We start from the raw sequence: 27001 nt of genomic DNA, 5'->3' as shown, positions 1-27001 counted from the left end.
TTGACGACGGGAACGAGTGGCGCAGCCCACTCGGCGCTGGCGACCTGCGTCAGTATGCCCGTACCGCCAACTTTGCGATTTCTGCATTTACAGGTTCTTGTAGTCCGTACGGTATGGAACGGGCCTTGCAGAATCGCGGTACGGCTCCTTCGCGTAGTTACGTTCCCGTAGATGAACCGGAGGCCCCTTGATTAATCCTAGCCCTGGCGAAAACAAATCGGCATATTCCGCCCTTAGCGTAGCAGCAATGGCAATTTGGTCAGCAGCTGGCGGCTTACCGTCGTTGACGTCCACATTGAGCACTGGCCCTCCAATCAGCTGGAATGCTTGAATTGTGTCTCGCCCACACAGGTTTGGGCCTGAGCAGCTGAGCACTGCTAGCGTCGCGTTGGCGGTTTTTCCAACGTAGGTGACAGGAACTTTCAGCTGTCCTTTCACTGGTAGTCTCCCTAGGAAGCAACTCAGTTGAAACGACGACTTGTCGAGCCTGGGCCAGCGGTGGCGATACTGGGCACAAGTTGGCCATGTCACTATTGACACTGGTGACCCTGTGTCCACTTGCATCTTCACAGGCACCCCTTCCCACTGTAACGTTCGCCATATCGGCCGAACCTGTCCTGTCGACGACTTACGGAGGTGTAACAGGAACTCTCCGTAGTCCTCGCTGTCCGAGGATGGTTCCTCACAGTGAGCTACGTTTTCTTGGCGTGGCTTGGAATTGCACATTGAAGCCAGGTGTCCCCTCTTCCGACAAGAGAAACACTCAACGCGGCGGAACCTGCATTTGGCGGTCTTGTGGGTGTCGCTTCCGCAGCAAAGGCAGCCGGTCTGTACTTCATTGTTCGAATTTTCAATCCTGTCTGGCTGTGGTCTTCTCGAGAACTTCTGCCGCTCTTGCTTCGTTCGCACTGCGTTGACGCCCTCTGTAATTGGCCTATCTCCCATCTGTTGTACGTTGCGTGCAGCCATCTCAGTGGCTAGCGCCACATCCTCTGCTTCCTGCAGTTTGAGCGTGTGCCTTGCTAGCAGATTACGACGCACTCCTGCATCCCGTAGACCGCAGACAAGCCTGTCACGCAGCATTCTCTCTAGCACATGGCCAAAATTGCACCTATTAGCGATTTTCCGTAGCTCGACAATGAAGTCGCTTGTCGACTCGTCAGCTTGCTGATTCCTTGTGAAAAACTGATAAGACTCCGCTATCTCGTTGCCTTTCGGTGCAAAGTAATCAGCCAGTTTGTTAACTGCTGCTTCGTACGTCAGATCCTGAATTTTGTTAGGCACACAACAGCCTGCCAGGAGATCTACAGTCTTGGTAGTAAGGGCGGCAACAAGTAAGGCCCGACGCTTCTTCGGATGGACAATCTCGTGGGCTTCAAAAAAAGCTTCTAATCGCACCTGATATGCGTCGCACTTGCCGTCCCCTTCGTCGAAAATAGGGGGCCCGACTTGCGTCGCCATGCTTTACCCTGGCCGTGGGGGTTAATCCTTGTCGCCACTGAAGTAATGGACGCAGGAACAGGAATGAACGCACGTTTATTCAGTTAGTCGTTTAAGTAGTAAACTCTGCCGTGACGTCATGTCACTCAGACATTGACGCATGCGCTCGTGGCGTGCGTGAATTGCTGACTTCACATCAGAAAGGTCGCTTTCAAGACCTTCCGCGCTGTTCAAGTACGCACTCTGCTAGCTGACGTGAATGAGGAGAACTGTTCTTTTGTTTTCTAAGCAGTTCGCTTTCTTTTTTCTTCAGGGTGGTGATTCTTGAACTCGCTCCGAAGGGTCGTGCTTGTCCAAGTAGAAACAAGTATGAGCGCCCACTGTCGCTGGTTTGAAACGTCGCTTTCGAGACCTTATGTGCCACTCAAGGACGCACTGCACCATCGGACGTGAATGAGAAGTGTATTTTTGTTTTCTAAGCAGTTCGCTTTTTTCCGCCAGGACGTCCGTGATTCTTTAACGTGCTTCGAAGATTCGTGATCGTCCAAGTAAAAAGTGAAAATGGACGTGTGCTGTCAATGTCGCTTTCGAGACCTTCCGCGCCGCTCAATGACGCAGTGCGTTATCGGACGTGAATGAGGTGAACTGTATTTTTGTTTTCTAAGCACTTCGCATTTTCTTGCCAGGTGTTGATTTTTGAACGCGCTCCTATGTTTCGCGATCCTCCAAGTGGAAAGGAAATATGGCCGCCCGCTGTCGCTGGTGTGAAACGTCGCTTTCGGGACCTTCCGCGCCGCTTAAGGACGCACTACGCTATCCGACGTGAATGAGAACTGTATTATTGTTTTCTACGCATGTTGCTTTTTTTGCCAGTTGGTGATTTTTGTACGGGCTTCTAAGTTTAACCATTGTCCAAGTGGAAAGGAAGGATGGCCGCCCACTGTCGCTAGTGTGAAACGTAGCTTACGAGACTTTCCGTGCCACTCACGGACGTACTCCGCTATCGGACGTAAATGAGGACAACTGGTGAGGCTGTACTGCTACAGGCAATTTTAGCATCTGACATATTTTTTTATATCGTGTAATTCTTTCACAATGCATCCTAATGTTCATAGCACCCGTCATTTGTCATCGCCATATTTTTACTACATATAGCTTTTACGCACTTTATAGCGACTATTTTAAGGCCCCTGTAGTGTCCCGTCACATAACCTTCATAAAAATCATAACTCTTCTTGTATTGTAGCGTAATGTGACACGGACCGAGAGTAGAAGCAGAGAGGACAATCTCTGTCCGTGTCACTTCGCGCTAAAATCCAAGATCATGTTACCGTACCAACTCGCCCAACTTTCCATCCTTTTGCTATTTGTAACTCCACTGCATCATCATCCTCATCAGCCTGTTTTAGGTCCACTACAGGACGAATGCCTCTCCCTGCGTTCTTCAATTTGTCCTGTCCTGCGCCAACCAATTCCAACAAGCATCCGCGAATTTCTAATTTCATCGCTCCATCTAGTCTTCTGTCGCCCTGGATTGCGTTTTCCTTCTCTAGGTACCCATTCTGTAAGCCTAATGGTAGAACGGTTATCTCTCCGGCGCATTACCTGACCCGCCCAGCTCGATTTTTTTTCTTGATGCAAATTGTAATGTCGTCTATATCGGTTTGCTCTCTGATCCAAACCGCTATCTTTCTGTCTTGTAACGTCATGCCTAGCAGTCTTCGTTACATAGCTCTTTACGCGGTCCTTAACTTGTTCTGAAGCTTCTTTGTCAGTCTCCAAATATCTGCCCCATGTGTCAACACTGGTAAAATGCACTGATTGTACACCTTCCTTTTCAATGACAATGGTAAGCTTCTAGTCGGGAGCTGGCAATGTCTGCCGTATGCGATCCAACCCATTTTTATTCTTCTGTGAATTTCCTTCTCATTATCAGGGTTCGCTGTGAATAATTGACCCAGGTAAACGTACCCCTTCACAGACCATAGAGGCCGATTGGCGATCCTGAACTCTTGTTCCTTTGCCCGGATATTTTTCATTATCTTTATTATTCTGCATATTAATCTTCAACCCCACTCTTACATTCTGTCTGCTAAGGTCCTCAATCATTCCAAAGATTCATTTTGCAACAGTTAGAATTCGCCCCCCCAATTTGGTCCCCTCATCAAAATTACCTAATAAATATGACGGAAATGATACAAAACAGAGCGGCCCGGTTCATATCCCGTAACTACGGTATAAACTCAAGCATTACACAAATTAAACTAGACCTACTGTTGCCACCATTAGATATCCGTCGCAACATCGCTCTTGTGTGCTTATTCCACAAATGTCATCATCATCATCAGCCTGGTTACGCCCACTGCAGGGCAAAGGCCTCTCCCATACTTCTCCAACTACCTCGGTCATGTACTAATTGTGGCCATGTTGACCCTGCAAACTTCTCCACAAATATATGTTCACTAATAAACGAACCCGGTTACAACTACAAATTCCCCACTGTTTTTCACGCAGATTAAATATTCAGTTCAGTTTCGTGCGCATATACGGTAAAACAAATGCATTTAATTCATCTTCACTACCACGTGCCATTCGTCTCTGGAATGACCTCCCTGATAACATAGCCTCCATATCTAATCCCGACACGTTCCGCTGTCAGTTACTCATGCTTTTCCCCTTTAATACAGTTCACGAGTGACCAATCTAGTGTATGCTATCATGCATTTTTGCCATGTTGTATATCATTCTCATAAACGGTATTCCTTTGCTCTGGTAACAGTAACAAGTGTTCGTGTGCCTTCAGATATTGCTTTGTATTCCTAGTGCCTTCAATATTGTGTAACACGGTGATCTTTTTATAGCACTGTTCCTGTTGGAAATTTGTACTTTTTATACCTTTAGTGTTTATATGCCTCCCTTACTTTATGCCCTGCCATAGGGCCTGTAAGGTTCTTTTGAATAAATAAATAAAATTGTAACTCGTCTGCATTGTTTCTGAGTAGAACAATGTCATCGGCTAACCGAAGGTTGCTCAGATTTTCGCCGTTGATCTTTACTCCTAAGCCTTCCCAGTTTAATAGATTGAATACTTCTTCTAAGCAAGCAGTGAATAGCATTGGATAGATTGTGTCTCCCTGTCTGACCCCTTTCTTTATAGGTATCTTGCTTTTCTTGTGCAGAATTAGGGTAGCTGTAGAACCTCTGTAGATCTTATTTTTTATGGGGTTTCACGTGCCAAAACCACTTTCTGATTATGAGGCACTCCGTAGGGGAGGACTCCTGAAATTTTGACCACCTGTGGTTCTTTAACGTGCACCTAAATCTAAGTACACGGGTATCTTCGCATTTAACCCCCATCGGAATGCGGCCACCGTGGCCGGGATTCGTATTGCGAAAACACCCGTGTACTTAGATTTAGGTGCACGTTAAAGAACCCCAGGTGGTCCAAATTTCCGGAGGCCCCCACTTAGGCGTGCCGCATAATCAGATGAGAGTATGGCACGTAAATCACCATAATTTTCTTCTGCTTATCGTGTCTTGTCGTTGTTTGAATTTAAAGAAATGTCAATGGGCCGATTTCCATTGGGGGTCTATGGTAAAACCATAGAGTTTCTCACTACTTAACCTAGAGGGAAATCTGGCGCTGCTGCGGTGTGGTATGCATGGGAGTGCCGGTATGTTGTGACTTCGGATTGGCATCGTTCTCGGAGAGACAGAACACCTTGAAAACGCGCTTCTCAAGTACCATTCCGTCTGTCACAACGATTCATTTTCTACTAAAACAGCACGTGAAAAGCTGTTTTAGATTTATTATTACGCGAAAACGTGTTTTGTTTAACTATGAGAACTTGTTATTGCGTGTACGACTGTATGTTACGTAAAACGTATCAGCGGGCCGCTAAAGTTGGAGGACAAAGCCCAAGGTTCATTTCCAAGCCGGAGCTGCTACGCTGTGGTCGCCTGCTCATTGGTCAACCTTATCGACTTTTTGGTGAGGCAAGTGCCCCTTCTCCTGTCGCCTCGTCTCCGCCTCTCCGCGCCGAACGGCTGCGCGTGCTCACACTCGCAATCTTCCCCTAACTCAAGTGCTGTTGGTACTGTTAAAGCTTTGACTGTATTCTGCTTGTTTTTTCATTGAGTGTTTATTTTATGCAATTTTATTTACGTTAGTTGTATAAAAAGCTATGCGTGCGTTTTCCAACAAACGGCTTTGTCATCAATTATGTTCTCGGACGCTCCGCCTCAGGGCATCATCCGCAACAATGAAAGAAACGAAGCTGGATCACGGCGGTCTAAGAGTTTACAGCACCCTGATATTAGGAATTTGTTTATGATTGTACGTCACATGAATGTTACCGTTCTTGTGCGCAGAATTGACTTTGGCACAGTGGGCAACACAAGTGAGGACTCAAGAGACTGGTTGAACATTACATTTTCAAATTACATATATTGAGATTGACCATTTCTGCTTGAAACTCTCAGTGGAGGAGAAGTGAAATATTGTTTGGCGTCCCTGTCTTTCCTTTTATCAATTGGTGTGATCTTGAACTGTAGAATTGTATATTGTGCAGAGCTCAAGCTCAGAGTTGCTTGTTTTCACTGTCGGCGCATTTCATTACTTTTCGCGTACGGCCAACTTTAGTTAGGCAGGGAATCCTTTAGCGACTGGCGTACCGTGCCGTCAACGATATCTGGCACGAACAATGTAGAGGGAAATTTATCGGTACACAAGCATGGGCCGCTGAGCTCAGCTATCGGCTCGAGTTAATCTGGCGCATTCGCATAGCCAGTGACTTCGACAATCGCAAACACAGCTGGCGCTACAAGTGTAATTAATGCTTGACGGGTCACTACTTTCGCATGTGTACATTTCGAAAGCCGTTCGCACTGACAGCCACCTACAGCACAAGTATTTTAAATAAAGAAGCACTGTAGAAGCTTGCGCGGAAAAATATGCCAGGGATCGTTCCAGCATGCCTACAATGCGTACGCACCTGCAGTTTACGGCCTTCAGATGCCCAGCGCAAAGCCTTCGGTGCTGTTCGCGCAGGTAACGGTGGGATGGCATTCAAGGTGTGCTCCTGTACGTGTATTTTCTTGTGCAGTGCATTCTCTCTTGCTGCCTCTTGCGAATCTAATCCCAAAGACGGTAAGTATGTCTCATGGAGAGGCTCCTAATATTTTTCAATAATAGTCTTATGCACCAAAAGCTATGCCCCCAAGAAGTTATCACCGTTTAACTTCTTCCTGGAGTAATTATAATGCTCACTCTCCGCCATTAGCCAAGTGCATTAGTGCATGAGATCTCCCTTTACGGTGTGCGATTTTTTAAACTTTAGATATGGCAGGACGGTTAAGCACTACAATATTTTGTGCGTTGCTTACCAGCAACATGTACTTGCACCGTGCATATATTTTGCTTTAACGGCTGTACGATAGATTGCTCGCTGGTGATATTTTAAAGTTGCTTTGAAAGCCCAATGAAGGAAGAAAATTTACTTAATGCAAATAATACGATGAAAAAATCTGAGGACACCTAAGCACTTTTTATCAGTTTTCAATTCGAAAGCATTAATGTCTAATTGAACGCCGCTGAGCGGTCCTTCGAGTTTTGCGCTGCGAGTAACGTACCAAGCGGTACCTTGCTCACATATCGTAGATGGGAATTTCGATGCCGTTTCGCTGCTAGAGAAGCCGGCTCTTTCGTTCACTGGCCTATTTGATGCTTTCACATAAAAAATGACGAATGATATGCTAGCCGCCTTCACGGGTCACTTCTGCAACGTCTATGTCACATCAATGCGTATTCGAGAACAAAGACCCAACATGTACATTCACCTAAAGTCGCGGATCGTCCGAGTACAGCAAAACTGAAGAGCAACGTTCGAAAGAGCGAACTTTTAAAGATTTAGCCGCAGGGTAGCGAGCCGAAAAAATACCGGTTTGGGTTCGGGTTCAGTGCGCTCCGATTTTAGTTCTGGTTCCGCTCTGGGTCGAAGAAATAAACATTTATAGCTGTTCACAAACCGGTTCAGCGTAGTTGGCCTTATCCCGCCCCATGGCGAAATTCTGCACAGTGCTATCGAGTTGTCCGCATGGCGCATGCGCTGGCTTTGTCAGAAGGCGGAAGAATTGGGCTCTCTGGCACGCGCAACCCAATAAGCGATGTTTTTTTTAGATGAATGTCATTGAGGTTTATTGTCGTACAGCTACAGCAGTCATTCATGTAAAAAGAGGGTTGTCTTAAGCAGTGTCGTGGCAAGTGTGCAAATGAAGCACGCCATGCGGTCCCTAGACACGTCCTACCTCCTTTCCGCTTTTCCTTTTGCTGTCATCCATACTGAGTCAGGAGAAATCAGGAGAAATTTATAGGGGTTTTCGAATAGGAAAATTCTTTAATCGAATTGTATACGAGTATTGGAGAAAGATGACCGCCCAATACCGAATAAAATATCGAATTTTTCAATTTATAAAACCTCTGAAATATTTTTTATGCATGTTCGGCAACAAACGATCGTTTAGAATAATTGATGCATGTACAGGATTGTAACGACCAGGCAAGAAAGAACACAGACTTCATGACATACTCTTATGTAATACCCCACATGAGGCCCCTTAAGGGAATAATAAATTATGATGACGATGATGATGAACGGGAAGAAAGACGAGGGAAAGGGGAGAGAAAACGAAATATCAATCTTTACGAAGCCAGAGCTGAAATTTAGCCTAGGACACATGGATACGCTGGGGCCACAGCCAATCGGACGGCAGTAACGGTTGCGCCTCCTTCACTTTCTATCGCCAATGTTATCGAAAGGGCAATAAAAAAGGTCATGGAGCCCCTAGCTGGGAACATTTGCCAGTCCTTGACGCAAATACTAACTAACCGGATGGCACAGATGTTTGGTATAACCACAGCTATCAGTATAACTTCTTAAGCTAATGTGTGCCCACGGCCATCAAATGCAGGAGTAGCTCCCAATCTCACGTCCCAAGATGGCCAAATTGCAGGCCCATCCGTCGATGCTAACCAGAGTCAATGTGGAGGCATGAATGATAACACACAGGGCTCACATAAAATAGACACGGATTCTCAATTGTTAAAACGATTTAGATCCCCTCTGTCAAAAACACTACAACACTTACTCACTCAATGGCCAAAAAATATCCGAAACACCGCCTTACGAAGGAAGATTTCTTAGAGGTAAACATTTTAATTAGGTAGTTACCGACTCAATCCTTTCGCAAGCATAGGATTCCTCAGAATTCTTCATTAGAATTGTCGATCAATTTATCTGCAGTAAGAGATTTACTGTATTTATCATACAAATTCTCCCCGGATATTAGAGCTTTGCAAGAAACCTGGCTTTCGTTGCGTGAATCTCTTCAAATAAATGAATACCGTACTTTCTGACGGGACCGCTCAACGGAAGGCGGAGGCTTAGCATTCTTTATAAATAATAAAATCGATCCTGAGACAAAAATTTCAAAGAAACATATATTTATAGAAAGTGAAATTTTTGCCTTAGATATAAGCGTACCAGGGTGCCCACCTTTCCCGTAAGTAAATTTATGCTTTCCTGCGGGTGTGTAGAACACTCGATGTTTCGAATCCTCTGTGACGTCATGGCGTAAGGGCAAAATTCTTGTTGGTGATTTCAACTCCCATGACACGTGTTGAGGCTTTCGAACTGACCAATGTGGCAAATACTTGCGGGACTTGTCAAGAGATAACAATCTGTCCTGCTGAACGCTTGAATTCCTATATTTATTTGGAGTCGGTCCCGCTCCGCCTTGAATTTGTGTTTCGTAAGTTCGTCTCTCACCAGTTCAACCTGAACAACATTGCACTGTGCCACCAACAGTGACCACTTGCCAATAATTTTTGAAATTGCTTGCCCGATAATGCCATCATGCACTAATCTGCGCATATTTTTAAATTATAATAAATTTAGTACTGATCCACACGTACATACAGCTTCCAATTTAGATGAGCGTGAAGACACGATAAACTATGAAACAATGTGCTAAAATTAAAAGAATGTACAAAAAGCCGTATTTAGTGTTACATCTGCAAAGAGAGCATCCTATAGACTTTGGTGGAATAAAGACGGCACGCGAGACCGCCAATCTCGACCGGCAACTTGTAAGCAGCTCGTTTATAACGAGTCCCGCAAAAAAATGATCTGATTGCGAATTTCGCGCTGCTCCACTTGAACGCGCAGTCGCTCAAGCTAAGGAAGATTACGGTAGGAAGCACTACGATTTCCTTCCTAAACCTAAAAACAACAAAGCGCTGTGTAGATAAGAGATATCGTAAAATTATGCCATCAGCAATTAATATTGAATATGTATTATCAGTTTTTATATGTCATCATCATCATCATCATCAGCCTGGTTATGACCACTGCAGGGCAAAGGCCTCTCCCATACTTCTCCAACTACCCCGGTCATGTACTAATTGTGGCCATGTTGTCCCTGCAAACTTCTTACTCTCATCCACCCACCTAACTTTCTGCCGCCCTCTGCTACGCTTTCCTTCCTTTCGAATCCATTCCTTAACTCTTAATGACCATCGGTTATCTTCCCTCCTCATTACGTGTCCTGCCCATGCCCATTTCGTTTTCTTGATTTCAACTAAGATATTGTCACGTGGTGGTGACGTTGAATAACACAGTAGAAATACTGTGAACGACAAAACTAACTTTTATTGGGCGAACCTGTGCCCACAAAACAGGCTACACTTATAGCACAACGATAGCGGCGAACACGGTCGGCGATCGTCGGAAATCTGATCAGCGGGTCAAGCGCGTCGGCTTTTATACAACAGTCGTCGAATGTTCCAGGCTAATCGTTGGGACCCGCATGCCTTCCATAAAGTTCTACAACATTCGAGTCACGCGATGAAATCAGATAACACAAGGTTCGGCGACAACGGAAAGCCGGGTAGAAGCGTCGATAACTTTCCAGAAACGTCGGATACATGCAGGCGCGTCCCTCGCTGTGCGATTACAGTTGTTAAGCGGCGAAACGTGGTCGGCCGATAAAGATAAGCACACGTGTCAATATCATTAACTTTCGTTTGTTCCCTCACCCAATCTGCTCCTTTCTTATCCCTTAACGTTACACCTATCATTTTTCTTTCCATAGCTCGTTGCATCGTCCTCAATTTAAGTAAAACCCTTTTCGTAAGCCTCCAGGTTTCCGCCCCGCACGTGAGTACTGGTAAGACACAGCTGTTATAAACTTTTCTCTTGAGGGATAACGGCAACCTGCTGTTCATGATCTGAGAATGCCTGCCAAACGCACCCCAGCCCATTCTTATTCTTCTGATTATTTCAGTCTCATGGTCCGGATTCGCAGTCACTACCTGTCTTAAGTACATGTATTCCCTTACCACTTTCAGTGCCTCACTCTCTATTGTAAACTGCGTTTCCCTTCCGAGACTGGTAAACATTAGTTTAGTTTTCTGCAGATTAATTTTTAGACCCACCCTTCGGCTTTGCCTCTCCAGGTCAGTGAGCATGTATTGCAGTTGGCCCCTGAGTTACTAGCAAGGCAATATCATCAGCGAATCGCAAGTTACTAAGGTATTCTCCATTAACTCTTATCCGCAATTCTTTCCAATCCAGGTCTCTGAATACCTCCTGTAAACACGCTGTGAATAGCATCGGAGAGATCGTATCTCCCTCCCTGACGCCTTTCTTTATTGGGATTTTGTTGCTTTCTTTATCGAGGACTACGGTGGCTGCTGAGGTTTCGACTGAATCAAACGCTTTTTCGTAATCAACGAAAGCTATATATAAAGGTTGGTTATATTCCGCACATTTTTCTATCACCTGATTGATAGTGTGGATATGGTCTATGGTTGAGTAGCCTTTACGGAATCCTGCCTGGTCCTTTGGTTGACGGAAGTCTAAGGTGCTCCTGATTCTATTTGCAATTACCTTAGTAAATACTTTGTAGGCAACGGAGAGTAAACTGATCGGTCTCTAATTTTTCAAGTCTTCGGCGTTCCCTTTCTGATGGATTAGGATTATGCTAGCGTTTTTCCAAGATTCCGGTACGCTCGAAGTCATGATGCATTGCGTATACAGGGTGGCCAGTTTCTCTAGAACAATCTGCCCACCATCCTTCAACAAATCTGCTGTTACCTGATCCTCCCCTGCGGCCTTCCCCCTTTGCATCACTCCCAAGGCTTTCTTTACTTCTTCCAGTGTTACCTGTGGGATTTCGAATTCCTCTAGACTATTCTCTCTTCCATTATCGTCGTGGGTGCCACTGGTTCTGTATAGAACTCCTCAGCCACTTGAACTATCTCATCCATATTAGTAATGACATTACCGGCTTTGTCTCCTAACGCATACATCTGATTCTTGCCAATTCCTAGTTTCTTCTTCACTGCTTTTAGGCTTCCTCCGTTCCTGAGAGCATGTTCATTTCTATCCATATTATACTTCCTTATGTCAGCTGTCTTACGCTTGTTGATTAACTTCGAAAGTTCTGCCAGTTCTATTCTAGCTGTAGGGTTAGAGGCTTTCATACATTGGCGTTTGTTGATCAGATCTTTCGTCTCCTGCGATAGCTTACTGGTATCTTGTCTATCGGAGTTACCAACGACTTCTATTGCACTCCTTCATGATGCCCACAAGATTGTCGTTCATTGCTTCAACACTAAGGTCCTCTTCCTGAGTTAAAGCCGTATACCCGTTCTGTAGCCCGATCTGGAATTCCTCTATTTTCCCTCTTACCGCTAACTCATTGATCGACTTCTTATGTACCAGTTGCTTCCGTTCCCTCCTCAGGTCTAGGCTAATTCGAGTTCTTAGCATCCTATGGTCACTGCAGCGCACCTTGCTGAGCACGTCCACATCTTGTATGATGCCAGGGTTAGCGCAGAGCATGAAGTGTATTTCATTTCTAGTCTCGCCGTTCGGGCTACTCCACGTTCACTTTGAGCTATCTCGCTTGCGGAAGAAGGTATTCATTATCCGCATATTATTCTGTTCCGCAAACTCTACTAATAACTCTCCCGTACTATTCCTAGTGCCTATGCCATATTCCCCACCGGCTCTTCTCCAGCCTGCTTCTTCCCTACTTGGCATTGAAGTCGCTCATCAGTATACTGTATTTTGTTTTGATTTTATCCGTCGCCGATTCTACGTCTTCATAGAAGCTTTCGACTTCCAGGTCATCATGACTGGATGTAGGGGCGTAGACCTGTACAACCTTCATTTTGTACCTCTTATTAAGTTTCACAACAAGACCTGCCACCCTCTCGTTAATGCCATAGAATTCCTGTATGTTACAAGCTATGTTCTTATTAATCAGGAATCCGACTCCTAGTTCTCGTCTCTCCGCTAAGCCCCGGTAGCACAGGACGTGCCCACTTTTTAGCACTGTATATGCTTCTTTTGGCCTCCTAACTTCACTGAGCCCTATTATATGCCATTTACTGCCCTCTAATTCTTCCAATAGCACTGCTAGACTCGCCTCACTAAATAACGTTCTAGCGTTAAACGTTGCCAGGTTCATATTCCAATGGCGGCCTGTCCGTTTACATGTATAAACGACAAAATCTCTAGAACTCATTGCTAAAGGATTGTAGAGTAGATTAACGTCATCTGTGTCACACAGTATACAAAAACCAGCCCCAACATCAGTGTTTAGTGAAGTTACATTGCCTGAATTAGCTCAAGTGATTCGTAACTTACCCTTATCAGCCCCTGGTCTTGATGGAATTACCGTTCATACAATAAACATTTTATTCCATCTGTCTCCTTGTGACCTTCTAAACGTTATAAACTATTCATTAAATAAACGACGCCTGGATACCTTATGATTAGAAAGTAGCTAAAGTAATTCCGATATCTAAAAAACAAGGAGGAGGTTACAATGTTGAAAATATCGGACCTATTTCTCTTACTTCTATTATGATCAAGCTTATAGAAAGGGTATTACATTGCACAATTACTGCCTGGATGAATAATTTATTATTAGGTCCAAATCAAATAGGTTTCAGAGTTGATTACTCAATATGGTGTGCCCATGCTGACTTAGAGAGCCGCACGCAGCTCCCTTGGAAAAGGAGACAATAATGTTTTTTTTTTTTTCAAGAAAGCAAAATGGCGTTATCGTCATCGTGAAGCGAGAGAGAGAAAGAGAAAAAACATTATTTTGGACCCTCGAGGTCGTTGCTCTTCAGTTCGAGTGGGTGGTGCCCTCATTCCAGGACTCCACTGGCCATGGCTGCTTGACGTACTTGCTGGACGAGAGCTTCTTGTCCAGCAAGAGTATCGCCGGTCAGCTCTACTTCCCACAGCTCAAATAACGTGCTAGGCGTCTTTAAGTGTTGCTGTTTGCCCCCGCACCCCCACGAGATGTGAAAGAGTGTACGGCGTGTGTCGCCGCATCAGGGGCAGATGCCGCGATAAGTATGTGGGTACATTTTGCTGTATCTGTGTAGATTTGGCAATGTGTTTGACAATGTCTGAGAGCTTCTGCCTCTTCAGTGTTGAGCGTTCTGTGAGAGGGAGGATAAATTTTGCAGTTTAGTCGATGTATCTCGAGTCGGTCGCAGTAATTGGATGGCAGGGGCAGGAAGGTAAAGGGTGGGGATTGATGAGACGATTGGTTTTCCCCCGCTCGGTTGATTAGCGCTCGAACTAAGGCAATCGTCTTTGGTTCCCCTCCAGTCCCCCGCGGCCCGGCGTCTAGGTGATTTGATGGGATTCTCGCAGCCTCGGGCCTAGGATCTATGCCCCCAGCAGTGGTATTCGTCCGTTGGTAAAGTTACGGCAGGCTTGTTGCAAGTCAGTAACAACATGAACTTAGAACGATAGAAAGCTGAGCTAGCTGGTAAGGATTCATTATGCAGAAAGGTGAGGCGTGCAGACAGCACGCAAGAGAATAGAAATGGACAACACGAACGCCGGCGTTCGTGTTGTCCACTTTTCTTGTGTCCTGTCTGCACGCCTCACCTTTCTGCATAATGGACATGAGCTTCCCTGCCTACCCTGATTTGTTGCTTTATTACTGGCGCCGTGGCTATGGTCTCAGCCGCAGGTGGGGTCTCCACCCTGAAGGTGGTCATAAGAGCCAAGAAGTTGTCTCCCGTTCATGGCGGCTTCAAAGAGGGTACAGGGTACGCCGCCACGTCCCCGTACGTTGCGCACGGGTCACCCTCGAATTTTCTGCGCTTTCTGTTAAAGCGAGCCATGCGTCGTCGACGCTTCATGGATTTCATGACTCATGTGCTTCGGTATGGGGTTCGCCTTGATCTTGCCTCTGACCTCAGGCGGGAGTGATCGTTTCCCATCAAGGGCACAGCGTTCCTGTCCTGTGGAGGATGGCTCTGCTCGCCACCGTGTTCTGTAGTCTGACTTTTTGCGAAGCCACAACCGCGTCCGACAGCTCAGCGAAGGTGCTGTGTATCGTGAGGGCCGCTAACGTGACGTTTGAGATGGTGACAGGGATACCCAGGGCACTTTTGTACGCGCCTCTGACGATGGTATCATCTTGCTCATAGTCGCGTTTGCTTAGCGTGTGGTAGTGATACGGCATGCTGTACGTTACTCTGCTGATCACCAGAGCCTGGACAAGGCGAAGCGTGTCCTCATCTTGCATGCCCTTGCGTCTTGTTATTCTTTTGATAATCGCCGATATCAGGTTGGTGGCAGACCTTAAGGTTTGGATGGTGTGGGAAGTTTTCAGGTTGCTGTGGATCCAAAAACCCAGAATCCTAGTCTTATTGCTTTCCGTGACCTTCTGGCGCTCTAAATAGAGGTCGATAGGGCCGGGCACTTCTAGGTTCCGCCTCAGTGCGCCCGGATCATGATCCTCGCACTTCTCGGGCGCGCAACGCATCCCGCTCGCTGCCGCACCCTTATGAAAATGGTTATGTCCTTTATGTTTACTGTATGTTTCCTGCAGTTCACATGAGGAAATGTCCTTTATGTTTCCTCCATGTTGAAATTTGGCCACTGCTTTTATGTTTCCTTCATATGTCCTCCCTTTATGTATCCCTTATGTTACCGTACTTTGTTTCCTCCAGGTTGAAATTTGGCCACTGCTTTTATGTTTCCTTCATGTGTCCTCCCTTTATGTATCCCTTATGTTACCGTACTTTATGTTTCCTCCATGTTGAAATTTGGCCACTGCTTTTATGTTTCCTTCGTGTGTCCTACCTTTATGCATCCTTTATGTGGCCGCAGTGATTAAATCCTGTATTTTACGCAGACATGCTTAGATGAAGAGTTCCGTGTACACATTTTATATTTATAAACTTTGCCTGAGTTAAAAAGTTTTGCATTGGTTTTCATTGTAAGGTTACTGTTCCCTACATAATGCAGCGCACGGATTGGAACTCTGCTATGGCAGAGAAATTCATGCCAATTTGTTCTAAAATTACAAACTAATTAGACTTCATAGATTATTTCAGTATAGGACTTGGAGTACCACTGTACGTTCCTCACTGCAGTGCTGCTGTTGTAGTTATGTCTTTGTTACTAATATAAAATGTAATGTTTGGATAGAAAGATCAGGTTCGATCAGTGCTTGCACTTTTAAAAGAAAGTTTTGACTATACTTTGCAAAAGTGTGTCTGAAACTACGAACAGTTTATTGGACTATCTGGATGTTACTTCAATTTGCCACGTCTGCTCACAGCAGACCTCTGGAATGTGGTGCTTGGGTGAAAGCTCACAAGGCACCTGAAAAACAAAACAAAAGCCAATCTTTTTCACTTATTCAAAAATATTCATATAAGCAAGAACAGCCTCGCCTGTATGCACACACTTAAGAAACGTGGAGCAGTCAAGAACAGCTAATAAAAAGATCAGGGCAACACAGGAGCTTTTAACTAATTGTTGTTTGAAACAGACTGAGCTGCCAGTCCACTCAGGTATTAAACTGCTCACAAATTTTTTTTAAACATTATTGCAGCAGCTGCTAAGTAGTACATGACCTTTAGAAGTGGGCAACTGGCCAATAAACCTTTGTGTGCTTGCTTGTACAGATGTCTCGTAGTTATATCTCAAGAGGTTACACTGTTATATGGTAAAATTCAGGCGGGAATAAAACCAGCAGCAAACATCAGACTACCTGGGAAATTATCACCAAAACTTAGCTATCTAGTAAATCAAACGAACAATCGATTATGAACGGTCTAAAACCTAGGCCACGATTATGTAGCGATCCCTTTTCCGATGCTACTCCTTTTGCTCATTTATCTGACCGACATTCCGCTATCGTTATTAACTAGAACAGCCAGCCGTGGAAGGTGGGTTATAAGAGTGGCAAATATCGAGCGCAAAGCATCACAAGAAAATCGCATCCCTTGTTAGGCAGTGCTACAAGCCACTGTCTTTAACAATCGCAGGAACTGACATCCTGTTCTTCGGATGAAAATGTTAATGAAAACGAGCGTCTGATTGACATGCCTCGAATAAAAAGACATTTCGCTGTTGTAATGTCGGTCTATATTTGTCCTACAATATAAAAGACAAATACGCGAGCACGTCGAAGAGCACAAACAATGCAGACAAGTTTTCGCGAAGCTGGACTTCAAACTGAACACTATCAATAAAGTAATCTTCACACAATCTAATATCTGTTCAAGTGTCAAACATCGCAGTCTCATGCCAACTCGCGATGCCCGTGACACATCGACATGCATTACACACGTAACTTGCGGAAATTCATATCTACGGAAGAATTTCTTGCAGGGAAACTACCGAGAAAACAGTAACTTTCAGCGTTTACGTAAATATTTGCCCATTAAATCCCAACAATCAGCGGTGGTAGCACATCATTCCATAAAGCAAGTAAGCGGTAAGAAATAATACATTTCACGGAAACTCCCCTCGTGAAACGCTTTGCTAAATGTGCACAGCAACATGGTCAACGTACGCTCAGAAAGTCTTCTGTTGACGTTCCACAAAGCTTACTACATGAACCAAAAGCTGCGAGAATGCGCGCAAGCGTCAGACCTGCTTACCTTCAATGTGGTCGGCAAACGGCTTCGTCTCGCAGGCACCACACGACGACGCTCTTTCCGGCGCGAACACTGTCGAATTGCCGATGAACACGAGCGCACGAAAGCACAACTTTCAACAAATTCTTCCACGCACCATAATTCGAAAGCCACAGTACCAGGTATTCCACAAGTGAACGCGGACAGGCGAGAACAAAGGCAGCTCGGACGGGCGCTGTTGTACACAAGACACTGGCGTATCACAGGAAACATAAGGCGAACTAATGGCGTTACACGACTCCAGAGGTTTCCTGATGGTTAATGCACACGGTACGGATCACAGTTTGTTTAGGCACTTCGAAAATATGATTAAATTACCGTGTAACTGCAACGAGCACTCTCACCGCTCACAGCAACACAACGTGGCTTAGCTCACCGTCAACCGTCACACTGCGGCAGCGCCGCACTGCGGTTAACAAGTGAATTTAGCCTCCGAGATCTACATTTAATTTTAGGGTGTGCATTTTGGAAAAGCACGGCCTTCGAGATTAAAAAAAAAGTCGTAGCTTGAAGGAAGGCTGGTATTTAAACAGATTATTGAGCTTAAAGTGTCTTGGTGCGCTGCCTTGTTTTTTTAAAGTACATGCAGAGATTTTAGACGAACTATGCGCGAACTTTTGCCGGCGGACACGAGCCAATCAGCGCGCTTCATGGCGTACGGTGTGCGTGCAGCCGCGATAGCTGTGACACCCACCGATCAGAAATTCGGAATCGCCACACATATACGCGCTTCTTATGGCGCCCAGTGGCGTGTTTTTGAGAATGTCAGGCCTTATCTTGAATAGGTGGAACCATATTTCCTCGTAGCGTAAGGAATAAAGGCGACAAAATGTGGCGATGGCTGGCTTGCAGCGGCAGCGGAACTTCGGCCAAAGTGAAACAGGCGTACTGCTTGCATGCTCGCGTAATCAAATACGGCCATACTCCGCACACAACTTTCATACTCAGCGAACTCACAATTATATGTTATTCAGTTGTACGCCCAAGCTAACATTTACGGAATCCGCGCTGCCCTACTTCTACGCGTTCTAATACCGACACAGCAGTTACTCGTACTTGTGGTCAGCGCGAAAGCGACACGGACAAAAGGAAGAAGCACAACAACACGGCGCTGTTTCTTCGGAGTGTCTGTTCCTTGATTCCGTGTTGCTTTTGTGCTGTTGCTAAAGGTACGATGAATCGTAACCAACTCGCCCACTTTGCTATCTCGCTACAGCAATCACACGCAGTTTTGAAAAGAAAGGCACTTTTAGTATCAACCGCCGGTTCTGCATTGGTTAGTGACCAAACTTTTGTGTATAATCTGTGTGAGTAGTAGAGAAAAAGTATCATGACAAGGCCGAGGGCTGAAAAAAAAATAGTGTAGAAAAAGCAACATGTCAAAAAGTGCTTCGAAGACCACGGTTTTGAGGTGGAGCAGTGGCAGCGTCTCCCAATGTTCGAGTTTTTTTTTTTTCAGCTTCGAGCATCAGAAACGTTACAGATACTCAATTTCACTACATTCTTTCGAACTAGGCGTTCTGAAAGTTAGCGGCAGCTCCAGTTCAGCTTTGGAGGTGGCAGCGCTTGCATTTCCCGCTGATGGCTGCAAAAAAATCTTACGAGCGTAATATAGAGACAATCGTAATGTACGTATTAGATATTTATGTGTAATGAGGCCATCATGAAACCAACATAACACCGCGAACAGCTACTTACATGGTTGTGTAATCATATACGCTCACAGCAAAGCGGCGGATTGGCCGCGGAGGCGTCCGCCTCTTTTGCGGTTCATGTAGCGCAAGCCATCGAACACTGAGCGTCGTGCCACCGCGTCTCCAGCCGCTGCGCAATTGTTATTTGTCGTGAGGGATTATTCGCTGCATGAGGCTTTGATGTACGTATGTACTGTTGATGGCGCGTGGTGATCAATACGGCCAAGATATATAGGGAGGGGGAGGTAGCGCGCCCCCCCCCCATATTTTCTTTACTTTGATACGCCAGTAGTTAAAGTTAATACATCTTTCAGGTAGACGATCCATCTGTAGCATGAGTAAAAAGATAATCACTGGGCGCACTCTATGTTACCTGGATGTGCACTCGAGGAAGTACACAGCCAGGTAACATAGAGTACCCACACAGGTAACATAGTGCTCATATATATATATATATATATATATATATATATATATATATATATATATATATATATATATATATATATATATATATTAAGTAGATTATTTCCCAAACTGGAGGCGAAGCGGAGCATTTGAAAGACGCCTGCTATGAGAACCGTCTTAAACATTCAATCAACTATATTTGATAGCCTAGCTGGCACTAAACTTTCATGAAATTCTGGCATATTAGGTTAAATAAAGCAGATTTCTGCATCTCACTTGCTACTGGAGAATAGCAGGTTGCAAAAGTAAGAAATACTTTATATATTAAGAGAATGCATGGCATAAATCATTATATACACCATCCTATTTCATGGCATGCTCAATTTTCCGCACAATATAGCCACAATTAGTGCCGGTCGGCATGTCTAGTGCGAGGGGGGCAAGCAGTGCCTCTTCCCTGAATCTGCCAGTGACTAAAATACAGCTCAGATAGCTCTAACTATACTATTTGCAAAAGATGCTCACTGCGCACATTCTGTTACCTACATGTGCACTCAAGTGCACATGTAGGTAACATATAAAGAGTGCATGCACCATATATAGATTAATGCTTTATGTTACCTACGTGTGCACTGAAGTGCACACCTAGGTAACATCCCGCCGTAAACACAAAGGGCACATCCTACAATAGTTATAATAAGGGTTGTTTTCTTGGGGCAAAGGAAAGGATAAGTCAAGATTTAGTACTTACAATGACTCTGCAGAGTGTATCAATGGCTGTCACACAGTACAGATATATCTGCCTGTATTATATGTACAGACAGTTGTTATGTGCACTTTATGTCACCTACATGTGAACTCAAGTGTACACGCAGGTAACATAGTACACACCCAGTTAACATCCTGCCGTAAACGTAAAGGACACATCCTAGAGGCATCATAAAGGTCACTTCCTCGAGGTATACGTTAGGATGAGTAAACATGTGGTACAGACAAAGTTGGCGTCCCGGAGGTCACACAGAGGACAAGGAATCATAAAGGTCACATAGGGCACAAGAAGGAAACATAAAGGAAACATAAAGGCAATGACCATTTTCATAGGGGCAAATTTCTCCACGGCCGTGGCGGCCTCCTGAAAGGTCGCATCTTTTCGCGCGAGGGAGTCCTTGGTGGCCCAGAGCGTGATTTGGTCTGCGTACAGGGCGTAACCTAGCTCCGGCATATTCCGCAGGTCTTTGGTCAGCGTTAGCATCGCCACGTTGAAGAGAATCGGGGAGACTATCGCTCCTTGCAGCGTCCCTTCGTTCGGCACGTCCATCGTATCCGATCGAGTCTGGCATATTGCGACGGTTGCGGTCCGGCCCGTCAGGAACAATTTGACGTAATTCAAGATGTGCTCCCCGCAGCTGATGTCGTTCAGTCCCTTGAGAATGGCCTCGTGAGAGATGTTATTGACGGCCCCTTTCAGGTCGAGTGCGAGCAGGAAGTGTTCTCTCTTCGAGATACCCTTGAGAACTTCTTCCCTTAGGGTAAGGAAAGCATATTGCGCCGAAAGTCCCCGCCTGACGCCAAGCATGGTACGCGGGAAGAGGTCACCATCCTCTATGTAGTGTTGGAGGCGGGTTTCAATGCCCCTCCCGTACAGCTTGCCGAGGCATGAAGTTAGCGAGATGGGACGAAGGGCGTCGATCGCGGGCTTCTTGCCAGGTTTGGGGATGGTAACGATTTCCGCATGTTTCCACTCTTGGTACGTGGCCTTTGCTCCAGAGTTCCTCGTTTAGGTATTCGGTCAAGTCCAGGATGTGCATCGGGCTCAGGTTTCTAATCATGGCATTGGTGACTTTGACAACACAAGAAGCGGTGTTGCGCTGTGAGGCTTGTGGCGCGGCATACACCTCTGCTTCCGCGATCGGAGCGTCCATTTCTGGTCTTGGTTCCCCTTCGTATTTTAGGAGGCAGGGTCGTATGGGGTCGCTACCCAGGTATCTGGTTTTTAGGGTGTCAATCAGGTCCTGGTCGTTCCCAGGGAACTTGTCAGATATTTCTAGAGGCGTCCGACTGGTTGTTGAAATCGCCTTGTCGGGCTCGATCAGGCAACGTAGGATTGCCCACGTCTGCGCCGTACTCTGGGTACTCCTGAGCGAGGAGCAAAACTGTACCCATTTTGCTGCGTCAGCTTGTTCGCGTAATTTTTGCCTTCTGTTATATGTTCGATTCGTAGACGTAGTTTCGGGTTTAACCGCTCTCGCTTCCACCGTTTGAGGAGACCCTCACGGGCTTCCCACAGGTGTAAGAGCCAGCGGTCGACTTCGGGCGTCTAGACCATGAGGTGGATGGGTTTGGTGGTTTGGATGTGGGCGCCATTGGAATCTGAACCTGGCAACGTTTAACGCTAGAACGTTATCTAGTGAGGCGAGTCTAGCAGTGCTATTGGGGGAATTAGAGGGCAGTAAATGGGATATAATAGGGCTCAGTGAAGCTAGGAGGACGAAAGAAGCATATACAGTGCAAAAAAGCTGCGACGTCCTGTGCCACAGGGGATTAGCGGGGAGGCGAGAACTAGGAGTCGGATTCCTGATTAATAAGAACATAGCTCGTAACATTCAGGAATTCTGTAGCATTAACGAAAGTGTGATAGGTCTTGTTGTGAACCTCAATAAGAGGTTCAAATTAAAGGTCGTACAGGTTTACGCCCCTACATCCAGTCATGATGACCAGGAAGTTTAAAGCTTCTATGAGGACGTGGAAACGGCGATGGGTAAAGTCAAAACAAAATACACTATACTGATGGGCGACTTCAATGCCAAGGTAGGCAAGAAGCAGGCTGGAGACAAGTCAGTGGGGGAATATGACATAGGCTCTAGGAATAGCAGGGGAGAGTTATTAGTAGAGTTTGCAGAGCAGAATAATATGCGGATAATGAATACCTTCTTCCTCCAGCGGGATAGCTGAAAACGGACGTGGAGGAGCCCGAATGGCGAGACTAGAAATCAAATAAACTTTATACTCTGTGGTGACCCTGCCCTCCTACAAGATGTGGACATGCACTGCAAGGTGCGCTGCAGTGACCATAGGATGGTAAGAACTCGAATTAGCCTAGACTTGAGGAGGGAACGGAATAAATTGGTAAATAAAAAGCCGATCAATGAGTTAGCGGTAAAAAAACGTAAAGTGTATTTACTAAGGTAATCGCAAATATAACCAGGAACACCTTAGACTTCTGTCAACCAAAGGACCAGGCAGGATTGCGTAAAGGTTACTCAACAATATACCAAATTCACACTATCAATCAGGTGATAGAGAAATATGCAGGATATAACCAACCGTTACATCTAGATTTCATTGATTACGAGACAGCGTTTGATTCAGTCGAAACTTCAGCAGCCATGGAGGCATTACGGAATCAGGGTGTAGGCGAGCCGTATTTAAATATACTGAAAGCTATATATAGCGGCTCCACAGCCACCGTAGTCCTCCTTAAGGAAAGCAACAAAATCCCAATCAAGAAAGGCATCAGGCAGGGAGATACGATCTTCCCAATGCTATTCACAGCGTGTTTACAGGAGGTATTCGGAGACCTCGATTGGGAAGCATTTAGGATAAGAGTTGATGGATAATATCTTAGTAACTTGCGATTCGCTGATATTGCCTTGCTTAGTAACTCAGGGGACCAATTGCAATGCATGATCACTGACCTGGAGAGGCAAAGCAGAAGGGTGGGTCTAAAAATTCATCTGCAGAAAACTAAAGTAATGTTTACCAGTCTTGGAAGAGAACAGCTGTTTACGATAGGTAGCGAGGTACTGGAAGGGGTAAGGGAATACATCTACTTAGGGCAGGTAGTGACCGTGGATCCGGATCATGAGACTGAAATAATCAGAAGAATAAGAATGGGCTGGGGTGCCTTTGGCAGGCATTCTCAGATCATGAACAGCAGGTTGCCATTATCCCTCAAGAGAAAAGTGTATAACAGCTGTGTCTTACTAGTACTCACGTACGGGGCAGAAACCTGGAGGCTTGCGAAAAGTGTTGGACCTAAATTGAGAACGACGCAACGAGCTATGGAAAGAAGAATGATAGGTGCAACCTTAAGGGATAAGAAAAGAGCTGATTGGGTGAGGAAACAAACGCGAGTGAATGACATCTTAGTTGAAATCAAGAAAAAGAAACGAGCATGGGCAGGACACGTAATGAGGAGGGAAGACAACCGATGTTCATTAAGAATAATGGACTGGATTCCAAGAGAAGGGAAGCGTAGCAGGGGGCGGCAGAAAGTTAGGTGGGCGGATGAGATTAAGAAGTTTGCAGGGACAGCATGGCCACGATTAGTACATGACCGGGGTAATTGGAGAAGTACGGGAGAGGCCTTTGCCCTGCAGTGGGCGTAACCAGGCTGATGACGTTGATGATGGTGTCCCGGAGGTGCTGCATCCATTCCGCTATGTCCGTTATACCGTTTTAGGGCATGGGATACTGCCTGTACGCTTCCCAGTGCGTGAGCCTAAGTTCGCCAATTGGCCTCTTCAGTTTCGGGGTGGATGCCAGTGTGCTGAGGATGTAGTGATCGCTGCCCAGTGTTTCGCTCAGGTGCGTCCATGAGTATTCTTTTATGGTTTTGACAAATGACAGGTCCGGAATCGTGTTTTGATTTACACTGTGGCCTACTCGGGTCTGTTGGAGGAGGTTGGTTATAAATTCAATGCCCGTTTGGTCAACTGTATCGAAAAGCGACCTCCCCTTTTGCGTGCCTTCTTGTAGCCCCAAGTCATGTGTTTAGTGTTCATGTCTCGCACTACTACCAGCTGGTTGCAGCCAGCGGCTCTCGCACTGTCGTAAATAATGTTGAGGAAGTCGTCCTTCTGAGCCCTGGGCGGACTGTACAAATTCAGGGTGAAAGTGCTACGTCAACCCGTCTTCTGCGGGAGGACTTCCACTAGCACGTTATTATTGTGGTGATGTTGATGATGTTGTCCCACGGCCGTCACCATTTTGTCAACTAAAACAGCGACCTTCGGTGATCCAGCGTGTTTAATTACGTAGTAACCCCGTTGCTTGATCGGCTGGTTCCCGACCTCCTGAAGGCATATGACGTCAGGGAGGTATGGGTGATTTTGGATTAAGAGCTGGAGTGAACTTGCCTTCTTATTGATAGAGCGACAATTCTACTGCCAGATGTTGAGGTGTTCGGGCGCGCTGCGTGCTGTGTTAACCATTGCTGACGTTCATGCCACCGCTTTCGTAGTTGATTGATTGATTGATTGATTGATTCTTTATTGGTTTATCACATATACATGTGATGGGAGGCGAAGGGAAAAGCCATTCAAGGATGGCTTGAGGGAGTCCTTCGCCCCCACGCTGGCAAAGACAACAGCAGAGGCACACACGTCCTGTTCACATGGTCGTACACTTTTGCAAAACCATCATATTAAGCACAACATTGCCATAAACCTTGACAAAACCATAAAATTAAACACATTAGTTACTGTCCTACGTAGGGCAACATGCGTTAACATACTTTACTTCACCTCAGCATCGAATGACAGCACATTTCATAACAATGTACGGTTAGTAATAGTGACATTGAAACAATATAATTAAATAGCAATCGTAAACAGCTCTAGTGGTCAATGTTAGGCTAGAAAGAATGTGTACAAGTCAGATAATGTTGCTTCGCGAATATCGATTTGTTTTTTATTAAACTCATTTAGTAGACGTGGAAGTTTGTTTTGGAGCATTTGGCGACCATAGCCAGTGTGACAATATGGAACATTCCATATTTCTGTTGTTCTAGTGGCATATGATGCTTCCTTCAAATGGAGATTCACCAAACCCATGAAGATAGAATTATGACAATCATAGTTAAGGCGATATTCACGCAACAAATTATGCTCATATGTGTCTTGTACTCTAATTATTTTAAATTTTTTAAAGAGCTCCACAGTAGAATGCCGGAGTGGCACATTCTCAATTATTCTCAAAATTCTTTTTTGCATGACTGATAGCCGCGAGAAATTCGATTGTGTTGTAGTCCCCCAGACCAAATGACAATAGTTTAGATAGGAAGCGAAGAGCGCCTTATAGATTAAGAATTTTATTGACTTCGGAATTAAGTTGCGGTTTCTAGTAGCGGAGTTGTCGGCGTCCCTCACGTCACCCGTGTTGTTTATGCGCCTGTACGCCTTGATGCATGGGTTGCTGCTCTCGTCGTTGACCCGCTTGCTCGAGTCAAACTCCACCTTGCGTATTCTTCTTTCAAGGTCTTCATGGCTTAGTCTGTTCTCCTTGACTTTATTGTTTAATTCGCCCATCTGGTAAAGCATCTGTTGTATCGTAGCATAAATGCTTTCGAGGGCGTCTACACTTGACTGGCCTACCGCTGCCGAGACTGAAGCGGGGAGCGAGGAGGGCGTGGTGGATCTTGAGGGAGGAGGAATGGAGACGGTGGGTAGGTGGCCTATCGTTTCGATTTGCGGTCCTTCTTACGTCGTTACCCTGAGCTTTGAGAATTTTTATTTTCTTCCCTGATGCTCGTAAATTCTGGGGAGCATTTATTATTGTCACTGGTATCTTGAGCAGAGGAAGTACTAGACTGACTCCGGCTCACCTCGATGTTGTTGGCTTGGTTCTTCTTGCCCGATTGGTCCTTCTGCTTCGACGTGAATGACGAGGTAGAAGGCTGCCGCTGCCCTTGCTTCTGTCCTGGCCTTGGCCACTCCGAATGGAATCGGGACCTGGACCGGGACCTTGACCTGGACCTGGACTGCGACCGGGATCGGGACCGGGACCTTGATCTGAACTGTGCCCGGGACCTTGAGTGGCTCGCCAAGGACTCCGAGCTGAAACACCGCAGGCGGCTTCGCATTGGCCTTCCTCCATCATTGTTGTTGTCTTCCTTCCGGGAGGAGGGTTTTTTGGTAGTAGTGCTGTTTTCTTTAGCTTTTGGTTGCACTCGCGAGACCAAGCGGCGTGGGCTTTGCTATAGATCTTCATGTTGGGGGTAGAACGAACGTCCAATCGGTGTCCCATGCGCTGGCACACGTAGCATATTTGCTCTGTGGGCTTGTAGGGGTGGCACGCGGTCTCCGCTCTGTAGTAGTCGACGTATCAAGGAACTACCTGAGAGCTGACCGTGATGCCGGCCTTCTTGGTCCTTACCAGCATTCGGGCCGGCACGATTTCCACACATTGGGTCCTCAATCTTAGCTGAGTCCTGGTATCCTGGTCGATATCATGAATGACGCCCCGGGCGACTCCGTCCCGTGCCGCAACATAAGAGTTGCCGCCCACACAATCCACGTGATCTCGTGTGAAATATGCGCGACGTCCAGATCTGGGGTATTAACAATAATTACGTTGGAACCGCTTCTCAAGCGGAAGACGAAATGCAAATCATCAACTTTCCCTCCGCAGGCGGCCGAGAAGGCGT

The 27001-nt window shown here is 45.8% G+C and overlaps 1 protein-coding gene across 2 annotated transcripts in view; it reads left to right on the top strand.

Moving 5' to 3' along the window:
- Positions 1–6486: 6486 nt before the first annotated feature.
- The window catches only part of LOC129386004 (uncharacterized), a 162231-nt gene continuing 141716 nt past the window's right edge, over positions 6487–27001 (top strand). For both annotated transcript variants that reach the window (XM_055073204.1, XM_055073199.1), the window contains exon 1: positions 6487–6589. In XM_055073204.1, the coding sequence (XP_054929179.1) occupies positions 6502–6589 (88 nt within the window). In that variant the 5' untranslated portion in view covers positions 6487–6501. The remainder of the gene's footprint in view (positions 6590–27001) is intronic.

Source organism: Dermacentor andersoni, chromosome 3 (assembly GCF_023375885.2).
Source record: "Dermacentor andersoni chromosome 3, qqDerAnde1_hic_scaffold, whole genome shotgun sequence".
In the NCBI taxonomy this organism is placed as follows: domain Eukaryota; kingdom Metazoa; phylum Arthropoda; class Arachnida; order Ixodida; family Ixodidae; genus Dermacentor; species Dermacentor andersoni.
This window is presented reverse-complemented; position numbering and strand designations above follow the sequence as displayed.